This window comes from Hydra vulgaris, chromosome 09, assembly GCF_038396675.1.
Source record: "Hydra vulgaris chromosome 09, alternate assembly HydraT2T_AEP".
Lineage (NCBI taxonomy): Eukaryota > Metazoa > Cnidaria > Hydrozoa > Anthoathecata > Hydridae > Hydra > Hydra vulgaris.
In genome coordinates this window covers 60,968,796-60,981,933 of record NC_088928.1, presented here as the reverse complement: position 1 = coordinate 60,981,933, position 13,138 = coordinate 60,968,796, and the positions used below count along the sequence as shown (strand labels likewise).

Genomic DNA, 13,138 nt, shown 5'->3' with positions numbered 1-13,138 from the left:
TATATTTGAAATTAATATAGTTTATTAAATATATATTATTATATTTTAATTTGTGTGTGTGTGTGTGTATATATATATATATATATATATATATATATATATATATATATATATATATATATATATATATATATATATATATATATATATATATATATATATATATATATATATATATATATATATATACTTATATATATATATATATATATATATATATATATATATACTTATATATATAAGCTTTTAATATATTTGATATATTGCTATGTTTTTATAAATGTTTTACACGATAGCTTGTTTTACAATGAGTCGAATTTTTGCAAGAGAACAGTTCCTTTAATATTTGACACAACTGATTAAACTGCTGCCAACTGTTTTCTTAAAAGTTTAAGTAAATCTTTTCCTTCAGCATGATCAGGATAGATCTCTAAAGATCGTTTTAAAGCCTGGAAACTAGTTTGAGTATCGCCAACCTAAAAAAAGAAAAAATTTATAAATAAATTTAAAACAAGTAATACAAAGTAATTTGCTATTGACATCATAGTTGTAAAGAAATAGTTTTCTTTTTATGAAAAAAGCGTTTGGCAATACTTATGTAATTCATTCATTTTATGTAGTTGTTCAAAAAATTGCTAGATGTTAAAAATTAAGGAAAATTCAAAATCTTCAGAGGTAAAATAATTCAAGACATTTAAATTTAACAAGACATATTGTACATACATACATAAGTTATAAATATATTCGTAAAAAACAAAAAACTGGAAAAAAAAAGTAAATAAAGCTAACTTTATATGTATGGTGACATATTTAAAAACAAAGAAAGATTTTTAAATATATCATTCCTCCTACTTTGTCATATCCATCTCATCCCTACATCATCACTCATCACTCATCCCTACATCACTCATATATAAAAACCAATAAGGTGTAAAAAACTAAATTAAAATACATTCACATTTATTTTTTTCTGATGGTGTATTGGAAAATCAACAAAACATCTCAAACTTCTAATTGTAACCATAAAAAAAACAAAAAAAAAAAAAAAAAAAACACTACCTGTTCTGAAAGAAATGATAGGTTATAGTGTGGTTCGTACATATGTTCACCAAAAGATATAGATGACTGAAAATGAGATCGAGCCTAAAAGTATAATTTGCTCAATTTAATAAATTGTCGCTAAGGTATAATATTTTTGCTACGGTAAAATTTTGTTCTTTAGCAAAACATGGTTGGTATCATAAAACATTGTTTCTGTGGTAACAGATAAAAATTTATAGCTACTTTTATATAGTAAAAATAATGTTTATCATATAAAAAGTTTTGTTTAAAGAAAGATTTCAATTAATTTTTCTTAAATTCAGATTAAACAAGGCTGCAAGAAACCACTATTAAGTTGGGAGGGCTTACCATAAAACGAATTCGGCGAGATTTTGCCGACCTTAAACACTTTTAGATCGACAGTTAGGTCGCCAATGCCGAATGCCAACCCTAATTCCGAGGACTTAAAACTAGACGAATAAAAGTTTTTAAAGAATGCAGGGATAAATACAGTAAACGAATGACTTTGATGAATGATGAGTCAAGTGAGAATGAGTTTTAGTTAATGAAACTAAGATGATAGCTCCCTTAAACAGTGACCATGATATTATTGGTAGAAAATAGAAAGAGATGCAACTTTTTAAGATTGACTACCTGTTCTAAGTGATGGAAATGAGAAGACTTTTTGTTAATACAGGAGTATAAAGTTGAGTCACCAGCAAAATGAGCTACTTTAGATGTAAGGTTGTTGGGAAGATCATTAATGTAGATAAGAAACAAAATAGGACCAAGGATAGAACCTTGAGGTACCCCAGAAATTACTGGATATAAAGAAGAGTGCTGGCCTTTGAGAATGACTTTAATAACGCAGTTATAGAGAAACAATTTAATAATCTCAAAAACTTTTCCAGATACACCATATGAAGCTTAAGGAGAAAACCAGCATGCCAAACTTTGTCAAAAGCTTTAGATATATCAAGAGCAATTAGACCTAGCCTCACTGCCTCCATCTAATGCATGATAACATCTTTCAATCATAGCAGTTAGCAAGTCAGACAGAGCAAGAGGATTGAAAACCACTGACAGTAAGTTATTTGAATCAAGATGAAATATGAGAAATTTGTTGATCAAAGACTAATCGGACAATAATTAGAAAGGTCAGAGTGTTCTCCAAAGTTTTTGAAAATTGGAACAAAAGATGCCATTTTCCAGCAGGCAGTAAGACAAGACTCAGTCAAGTATTTATTAAATAGTTTAGAGAGAATTGAAGAGAGTTCTGAAGAACATTTTTGTAAGACTATGTCAGAAATGTTGTCTGAACCACAAGCTGTAGCAAAGTTAAATTAAAATACTTTAGCAGCAGTAGCTGAAATGACTTAAATGTCTAACGATTGATTAATCTGTTTAACAGGAATGGAAGGAAAAGTATGATCATAAGATTCAAGAGTCGAATGACCATAAGATTCAAGAGTCGAAGAAAGGTTTTTTGCAAATAATTCTGCCTTATTCTTGATAGAGGTAATTAGATCAGTCCCATGAATGAGAGATTGAGTGTTAGACCTACCTTGCTTATGACTAATGATTTTCTTTTACTTTAATAAGATAAGATACAAGATTTAGTTAACTGAGAATAATGAAGCTTAGCATCAGACAGCACCTTTTTACATCGATTATTTGCAATAATAGCCATTCAGTGTGATGAGCATTAAGGTCACCAATAACAACAATATTGGCAGAGGGTAAAGCGAGAGGGGATGGTTAACTTGATCAAAAATTACATCAAAAAAAGTGTAGTCTTAGGAAGAAGGAGAACGATAAAGAACAAAGAGAAAGGTAGTGAAGTGAAGAGGTGCTAAGCGGAAGCACATAAAAGAATAGTCAGAGAATTCGAACCTGATTTCATGAAAAATAGTTGAATTGATGCATATGTATACTCCCAAGCCAAACATATTACAGGAGTCTTTGCCAATCAAAAGATGTACCCATCAACACTGAGATCTGAAGAAGAAATAGTAGAATTTATATTAGTTGTACTAAGAACAACAAGTGCGGTGAATTTTGCAAGAAGTAAGACTACAGTGCGTTTCATAATTATAGCCGCACACATAATTTCTTGAGATCTATATATAATACAATAATTAAATAAATATTACTTATATTATTTTAAATATGTAGGTAAAAGAAATTAAAATGTAGGTGCAATAATTATTTTTGTTTTAGTTAGTGGACACAATAGCGCAAAATCAATTTTGCGGGCATTTCATAATTATAACCGCACTTGTGATTACTTTTATATAAAATGTAAGTTAACTTTAAATATGTGTGTTATTAATGCCGTAATGACTTTTTTATTATATATTACTATTCCTTACCTAATTCATTTATTTATTTGCTCATTGTAGCAATATGCCTCGCGGGAAAACATTAACTAAAGCTGAAAAAGCCCAAATACAAATTCTACATAAAAAGGGAGAACCCAAACTTGAAATTGCTTGACTAATTGGACGTTCAGATCGCGTAGTACGAAATTACTTGGCTAGTCCAGCTACTTACTGCCAAAAGGAGCATACTGGACGTCCAAAAAGACTCAGTGACCGTACCCAGCGCAAAATTATTCAAGCTGTTTCGAATTCTAACAAGAGTTGTCTCGAGGTTAAACGAGAATTAGACCTGAATGTGTCAAAATCTACGATTTGGAGGACCATACAACATGCTCCACACATTGTTCGAGAAAAAATGCTACCTGTGCCACGTCTGCTGCCACGCCATAAAGAGGCCAGATTGGATTTTGGTCGGAACAATATGTCTCTTGACTGGACCAAGGTAGTGAATTTTTAAATTCGGTAGTAATAATTATATTTAAAGAATTATGGTGTTTTTATTTTCACTTTTCTACATCAGGTCATCTTTAGTGATGAAAAAAAGTTCAATCTGGATGGACCAGATGGAACAACTCACTACTGGAGAGACCTCCGTAAAGAGCCACATTTCTTCTCGAAACAGAATTTTGGTGGTGCTAGTCTAATGGTATGGGGGGCTTTCTGTGTTCACTCTAAACTGCAACTGGCGTTTCCTTCGACAAAAATGAACAGTGAAGAATACCAACTGGTACTTCAGAACAATCTTCTACCTTTCATCCGATGTTTTCCACGCCGTCGTTTGACTTTTCAACAAGACAATGCAAGTGTTCATGCCAGCAAAAGCACTACAGCGTGGTTGATTGAGAAAAATATTCCACTTTTACAGTGGCCTGCGTGTTCACCCGACTTAAGTCCTATTGAGAATTTATGGGGAGTGCTTGTATGACATGTGTATGCAAATAATCGTCAGTTTCAGACCGTGCCCGAACTAAAAATGGCGATTTTGAAAGCTTGGGATGAAATTGAAGTCCAGTTGCTTGAGAATCTGATCAGAAGCATGCCGAATCGCATTTTTGAGGTTATTAAGAACAGTAATGGCTATATCGGTTATTAGAAAAAAAACCTGCGCCTTTTCTTTCTTCATGGTTATAGGTCGTACTGCGGTTATAATTATGAAACGCACGTAAAATCGATTTTAGGCCATAGCTGGCTGTAAGTAAAACAAAAATGATTATAACACATGTACTTTTTCTACTCTTACTTATCCATAAGAAGTAGCATTAATACTATTTGTTTATTCGTTGTGGAAAACATGGACTAAGAGAAATGGGGGATGCGGCTATAACTATGAAACGCACTGTATGAAAAAAATAAATCAATATTTTAATATTAATAAAAAAATTTAAAATATATTAAAAAAAAATTAGTATTAAGTAAACTTTTAAAATTAATAAAAATAATATGTATATTTATTTGTAAATATTTAGTATTTAGTAAAATTTTTTTTTTAATTATTTAGGTGCTCTGAGAAGTCCCTACAGTCTTATCTCAGTGTAGTAGTAGATCGCTCGCCTAATAAGCAAGAAGTTCCAAATTCGATCCCCAATTCATCCCTGGTAGTACCCCGCTTAACTTGTTTTTCTGCACAGTGGCCTTGGTGGTCAAGGTTTATGTTTCAGAATTATAGAATTGAGAGAGGGTTGTAACTGCAATTAAAGCAGCCTCCTTGACTGTAGTGGCCTTCTCGACATTGGGGAGGTAAATTAACATATAAAAAATTTGAAATTTATTTAAGACTTTTATAAAAAGAAAATTTCTTATCTTTTTAATTTTTTTAAAAAAAAAGCATTTTAATAAAACATTAAAAAAAGAATTTTGTATAGTATTGCTGTTTTTTTTTGTGCATAGTATTACTAAAATTGATTAACCTCTTCAGAGTTATTTCTCCTGAGTTCCAAAACACCAAGATTGTTAAATGCTTCAGCATGATCGCTGTTAACTGATAATGATAGGCGTAAACATTGATATGCTAACCTCAAGTCACCAATACCCTACATTAAAAATCTTGATTAAATAAACTGTTAAAAATAAAATAAATTTAAAACTTTAAAACCTTACAATCGCTATGTGGCTGATATTATACCATACATCGGCCATATTATCATCTGAAGAAAGTGCAAGTGCCCTTTCAAAACAATTTAATGCCATATCATATTGTTGAGCATAGAAGCAACACAAACCAATATTGTTAAAGATTTCACAATTATAAACTCCCATCTGCAATAAGCGTCTACAAAAACAAAAAAGTGAAATTAAAAAATTTGGCATTTCTATATACAATCAAATATTTTATATCTTAAAACAGTGTGTTTTTTACATATATATATTATATATGTAGTGTTTTCTGGATAGCTCAGTTTTTTTCCCACTGTATTCACCTTTCCAATTTTACATTTAATGGTTTAATGGTTAGCATTCTGCTAAACTTATCAATGATAATTTTTGATAATAAACTTATCAAAAATTATCAATGTAGCAGCAGTACAGCTTCAAATTTTTGATAAAAACCTACTCAATCTACTAATAGTGTTTCTATAAAAAGGGAATTCATCTCAATTAGCTCTGCTGTTATGCTGTTTCTTTCTTAACTAGTAAACAAATAATCAAGTCAAGTAAATAAAAAGTTTTTGTTGTTTATTATTTCCAATAAAAAATAACTTAATAGTAGCCTTTTTAATTGTAAAATTTGAAAAGATGCCTCTCTCTAATATAGGAAAAATATCCTTCCATTGAAAATATTATAAAATTTTCATCCATAAAAAAATAAAAATAGATCAGAATTAAATTCCACGGCTATCTCTGCCATGACCAAAAATAGGCAAGATCAGCCATGAGCCTAGCAACTAAAAAAAAATAAATAAATAAAAAAAATGTATTAACACACACACTCACAAAATATTTATAATGTAACCTGAAAAACTTTAAAGCGATTTCAGGTTGATCAGAATAGAAGTAATTTGTTGCAATGCATGATATTGCTTCAACATTGGTATTGTCGCTAATAAGTACATCTTTGTAGTACTTTGTAGAATTTATGACATCATTCATCCCCTACATAAAAATTATTAAACTTACATTATTTACATAATAGCATTATAATTTTCTTTAAAAATATATAACACCATTAATTCTTACACATTAACTTAGTAAAAAATATATTACAGTGTACTTAGTGAACAATGTATCATTGTGTACTTAGTGAACAATGTATCACTGCGTACTTAGTGAACAATGTATCACTGTGTACTTAGTGAACAATGTATTACTGTGTACTTAGTGAACAATATATCACTGTGTACTTAGTGAACAATGTATCACTGTGTACTTAGTGAACAATGTATCACTGTGTACTTAGTGAACAATAAATCAATACGTACAATTTTAACAATTTATCAGTGTCCTCAGTAAACAATATCAGTATGTACCATATTAACAATTTATTATAGTATACTTTAGTAAACAATATATCAGTGTGTATATATTAAACAATATATCACTGTGTACTTAGAAAAACTTTTAATAATTAATAAAACTTTTCATGAACTTTTATACATATTATATTATTATTTTGACATTTTCTTACCTATAATTTATATAATAAAGAGTGCCCTGGTAGGTTGCTAATAGCAATAATAAGTAATAAATAGTTAACATTACTAAAAACAAATATTTGAAATTAGTCATGAATTAAATGCTTGATAACAAAATTTGATTATTTGCAATTATTAATTGACTGGAACTTTGGTTGGTTACTAATAGAATATCTTGTACTATTGCAACATATCTTGTACTATTGCAACATATCTTGTACTATTGTAACATATCTTGCAACAGTTATTGTGTTTGATAATTATTAAAATTGCTTGAGTATTAGTGTTTAATAGTCATTATGACAGTTATCATATTTTGATATCTAAAAAATTTTTGGAAGAAACTTAAGCCAAATAGTTCACTCACCTAATAAAATACACTCACTCACTTAAATAAAACAACAAATAAAAAGGTTACCTCATATATTCTGGCTATTCCTACTAATAAAGTAGTTTCCTGTGGAAATTTTTCAAGCCCCTATGTAAAAATTCATATGTAAAACTTAAGTTTTGAAAATATTTTTGATTAAAACTTTCAATAAAATAATATTTTATAAAATTGATGAAAAATTTTAATAAAATAATATTATATAAAATTTATTTTATATAATATAGATATAATATAGATATAATAGATTTATATAATAGATTTGGTAGGTGAAAGGTGGTTATTGGTAGTGATTATTTGATGAGAGGTAATTTTTGGTGGAGATTATATGGTAGTAGGTTGGAGATGGTTATTGGAGGTGAATATTAGGTGATAGGTGATTTTTGGAGGTGATTATTTGGTTATAGGTAGAAGATAGTTATTGCTGGTGATTATTTGATGGAAGGTGCTAGTGAGATATTGCAAGTAAAGTATAAATTTGAAAAATACCTTTACTAAAATTTCAATACCAGTTAATGGTTGATCAAGTTTCACATAAACTTTGCAAAGATACAGATAAGTATCAACTATTTGCTCATCACGGAGTGAAGATATGAGCTGTTTTTCAGCATCTCTATATAAACCTAACCTAATAATACATTTAATAAAAAAGTTGCTACTAATCTTTAAGAAAATGGTAAAATTAAAATTTTAATAAATAAACATAAAATTTTAATAAATAAACAGTCTACTTTACAAAGAATTTCTAACCGATAATAGCATTTTGCAAGCTGCACTTTCCACCACCAATCTTTGTATTCAGTAGCAACAATAGCAAGAGCTGCAAGCTGAAGTGCCTGCCGAGTTATAAAAAAATAAATACTTATAAATGTTGGGACACAATCAAAAAAAAAAAATAATAATTAAAAAAACTCACATTTCGAGCATCATTTTCATGCATAAAAATATATTCAAATAACTCCTAAAAAAATCAAACAAACAAAAAATAAAACCAAACATATATAATACGGTAAACCATTGGATATATCCATATCCGATGATTTACAATTAAATATGGATATTTAAATCATAAGCAATGATGTAATAGAACAGGAAGATAAGGAATGTCACGAAATACTACAGAATTTGAGAAAACTTGAAATTCAACAAGAAATCTGCAGTCTTCAATGGCGTATTTTTAAGCTATGTTGTACGTATTTTTAAGTTATGGCACAAATTTAGCCATTAGATAGAGGGTCATCTTGATGTAAAAAACTTGATGAAATTCTATTCCAACTATGATAGTCACTAACTAAGACAGAATATTAGACTATTTTGCTCTAAAAGTACTTGTCCCATTAAATTAGCTGTTGATAATTTAAGTCATTGTTCCCATTAAATTAGCTGTTGTAATTTAAGTCATGACGACACACAGTGAAGGCTGAATAAATATTACAATTTATGCTCAATAAACTTTCTGTTTTGAAAAGTGAAATAAGTCAGCTAATAGAAAATTTGAAAACTTGCCTAGATGAGCAAATGATGTTATTACAAAGCCTCAAGAACCCTGCACTTATTCCATCAAAAGCCATACTAACTTATGCAGGAAAATTAGCTTACTGTCTTTTTTGAATCAGTGATGTAAACAAAGCAGTTCTTGTGTCAGAAAATATTATTAAAATTAAAAATCACAAGAAGATGAATTGAATATGCTGATTTATAAAGAAGAACCATTGCTGCATTTTTGAAGATCAGACTTCAAATCAGAATTCATACTTTTCAAGAACATCAGTAAACAAACAAAAAGTCTACAAAAACTAAATGATGCTTTACTTTGCATCAAACTAGCATTAACAGATGTTGAACATTTCGGATTGCAATAATTTTTGCACCAAAGACACTTATATCACTTCTAGATCTTTTTTTTTCTTCCAAAGTTTTAATAAAAAGAAAAATGTTCTTAAAAGCTATTTACACATATAAGTTATATAATAAAATGAGATTAATGTAAAGACATTTTTTATTTGTAAAATTCAGAAAATGTAAAACCTTAAAAACAACTGTTAACAGCTGTTTTGAAAATTTAAAACAAAAACAGCAGTTTTTTGAAAAGTTTTTCAAAAAACTGTTTTTTGAAAACAGATAGATAGATAGATAGTGCTACTGACATATTACTGGACTAATACATGACTAATGCATATATATAATATAAAATTAGATAAATTTAAAGTTGGTAAAAACAATCCTGTCTAACTACACTTTTACAACTGCAATACTAATAAAAAATTCAATCTTGTAAAAACTACCTGAGAACAAGTTCTAGGAGTTTAACATTTTATGATCTTAAATATTCAGCACAAGCAACACAAGTAAAGCTGCCTCATCAAACTTAATACATATGTTATATACTTAATACATATGTCCACAACTTACCTTGCAGTGCAATCTTTACCTTCAAAAATTATATAAACCTTTTCAAATCATTTCAACAAAGGGTGATATACTAAAAACAATCTAAAGTTTGGATTGTGAACTTAAATGCAAATGTTTCATTCCTTTAGACTTATGATGTGAATGTAGCGATATGATTAACCAATATTATATTATTTATATATTATTTCAATATTATTGATAACCAACAATAGTTCAAACCAAAAATTCCAGCTTGTGCCATATAAACTTGCTCACAACTTAAATTGATTTTACTTTTTATAATTAAAAGAATTGAATTTTTTAACTGAAAGGATTATATACAGTTGACCCCAATTATTTAAGACTCCAAGTATCTCAAAAGTATCTCATGAAAAACATGAAAAAAAATTTTATTTTTATAATTTAGCATAAAAGATGGGAAATGAAAAGGATTGCATGTTTGATTATATGTTTACTACTAAAACAATTTTTGTTAAATTTTTTTTAAATTAAATTTTTGGTTAAAACTTGTGTTAAATAAGTTGATGAATAAAATATGTGATAAAACCATAATTACTACCATTTTGGAAGTTTTTATCTAATGTGAAATAAAATTAACATTAAAACAAAACAAGTCAATACATTAAGTCAAATTTCAAGCATATTGTTAAATGAAAATTAAGAAACATGTGTTTGGCATTATATTGATTCAAAAAATTATTAGAGTTATACAATATAATAGTTAAAGGCAAATATAATATTATGAAAAAGAAATTCTTCTAAGAAAATATAACTGTATGTTTATACTTTTAATACCAGTTAAATTAAAAAAAATTTTTTTAACAATTTTTTTTTTAAATAATTAATAATATTAAAAGTACCTTAGCAAGATTTGGCCGTTCAACATACTTTGCAAAATTTATTTTAGAAACATTAATAAAAGGGCCATCTGGTTGGGTTAACATTGATGCCTAAAAATATTAAACCATGCAAAAAATGTGTTACACGCACAGATATATATATTTATGTAGTATATATATATATGCAATATATATATATATATATACATATATATATATATATACATATATATATATATATATATATATGTATATATATATATATATATATATATATATATATATACACATATATATGTTTATATATAATTATATAAATATATATATATACATGTATATATATATATATATTTATATACATGTATATATATATATATTTATATATATATACATGTATATATAGATATATATATATATATATACATATATATATATATATATATATATATATATATATATATATATATATATATATATATATATATATATATATATATATATATATATATATAGTCTTTTAAAATGCGAGGCACTATATTGTAGAGAACTTTGTGCTTTATCTGAAGGTGTAAAAATTGTTTTAAAAAATTTATTTTCGCCTTAGCAAATTTTAAAATTCTCACCCTAGTAATAAAAAAATGTTTTTACAGAAAAATCAACTTCAAAATTCCCAAAACTAAAATTAAATTTTGCTAAACAAAAAAGGCTGTTTTGCAGAAAATTTTATGACGATCAGGATTCTCATTTTAAAATTTAATTTGCTAATTCCAGAAAAACGTTATAAGCGAGAAACCAATATACAAAACTTTTCGGGGGAGATTAAACATACTAATTGTTCACACTTATGCATTTAGATAAGTGTGGCTGAATTAATTAACGGTTATTAATTTAGCTGCGCTTATCTTACGGAAAAACTTGAAGGCTATGAAATATGTTTTCATATTGCTTTCAAGTCACAGAAAAAAACCAAGAATCAACATTCCGAGAGTTGAAGGCCAGCGTCTACATCTGAGGTGCTCAAGAAACTAAAGCAAGACAATGAGGCTAAAATTTCAAAGCAATTAAAGAAAAGCAAGATTCATTTCAGTGAAGCTTCAGATATAACTCAGCAAGTGCAAAATTCAAAAAAACCGAGACAAGGCAAAGACATCAAGAGGTCACAGAAATTGGAAGAAGGATTGCCAACTCAAAACAACATGTGGTACCAATGTGAAGATTTTAGTTGTAATTCTTGGGTTTGTCAATTGTTTACCCAATTGTTTACCCAAAAAATATAAAATTGGTGAAGAGTTTTTTTGCATGAAAAAATGCCGCAAACCTGCTTCTAACAATGAAACAACTCAAACTTATTTAATTAATAAAGAGATTTTTTTGTATATTTAGTTAAAATAGTTTTTTTGTAAACTTAACTTCTAATTAGATTTTTAATTAAATTTGCTTGATTTTATATTTTTCAGTCAATGTGCATCTTAAAAACTGTCTCAAAGATTTTTTATTTTAAAAAAAAGTATACTTATTAAAATATTTAACTGAATTTAAATAAATTTCAATGATGGTGACAATAAAAACCGATTTGCATAGTTAAAAATCGATTTTTCAATGGCGGGGTGAACTTTTTTAAAAAGATATGCAATTAATAGTTCATTTCATGCTTTTTAGGTAAAAGTTCATCAAACTACAGTACAGTGTGTGTTCATATATATATATATATATATATATATATATATATATATATATATATATATATATATATATATATATATATATATATATATATATATATATATATATATATATATATATATATATATATATATACATATATATATATATATATATATATATATATATATATATATATATATATATATATATATATATATATATATGAACACACATTAAAATGGTTCTTTAATTTTTTTTTTATTGGTGTTCTCCATTCTCTAAATAAGTTCTATATAATAAAATGGCCCTCATATTATTAAAAACAACTTCTTTAAAACTATACCAACCTGGGTCTCAAAAGAAGAAAATTATATAAAAATGTTAAAAATAATTTTTCAACACAATTAAAAAAATTACAATATTCTTCTCAAAAAAACCAAAAAAATGTTAAATGCATCAAATGAGAATTTATCTGAAATATATAGTTTTATATATATATAAACTTATTTATTTTAAAATAAAACATACTGTTCCAAGTCTTACAAATCTACCAGATGCAGTTGTTGCAGGTCTAAAATAAAAATAGAAAATTCATCAAAAGATTTAAAACTTTCAAATGTTAATTTACAATATGGTGTAAAAATAAGAAATGTTATGCTGTTAAAACTTTAGAATTTCATTCCTAGATAAAAAAAATTACCTATATTTTATAATTTAGTTGATAATTACAAAATATAAAAAGTAGACTTAGATTATTTATTTTATATCTAAGTAAACTCAATT

The 13,138-nt window shown here is 27.0% G+C and overlaps 1 protein-coding gene across 1 annotated transcript in view; it reads right to left on the bottom strand.

Annotated features, from left to right (window-relative positions):
• Positions 1-252: 252 nt before the first annotated feature.
• LOC100204960 (tetratricopeptide repeat protein 8) overlaps positions 253-13,138 on the bottom strand; it is a 31,862-nt gene continuing 18,976 nt past the window's right edge. The window contains exons 5-15 of the mRNA XM_065806249.1: positions 12,884-12,926; positions 10,712-10,801; positions 8,356-8,400; positions 8,190-8,275; positions 7,929-8,067; positions 7,470-7,529; positions 6,373-6,512; positions 5,520-5,691; positions 5,330-5,452; positions 1,060-1,143; positions 253-476 (exon numbers count right to left, since the gene is read on the bottom strand). Coding sequence (XP_065662321.1) covers positions 360-476; positions 1,060-1,143; positions 5,330-5,452; positions 5,520-5,691; positions 6,373-6,512; positions 7,470-7,529; positions 7,929-8,067; positions 8,190-8,275; positions 8,356-8,400; positions 10,712-10,801; positions 12,884-12,926 — 1,099 coding nt within the window. The 3' untranslated portion in view covers positions 253-359. The remainder of the gene's footprint in view (positions 477-1,059; positions 1,144-5,329; positions 5,453-5,519; positions 5,692-6,372; positions 6,513-7,469; positions 7,530-7,928; positions 8,068-8,189; positions 8,276-8,355; positions 8,401-10,711; positions 10,802-12,883; positions 12,927-13,138) is intronic.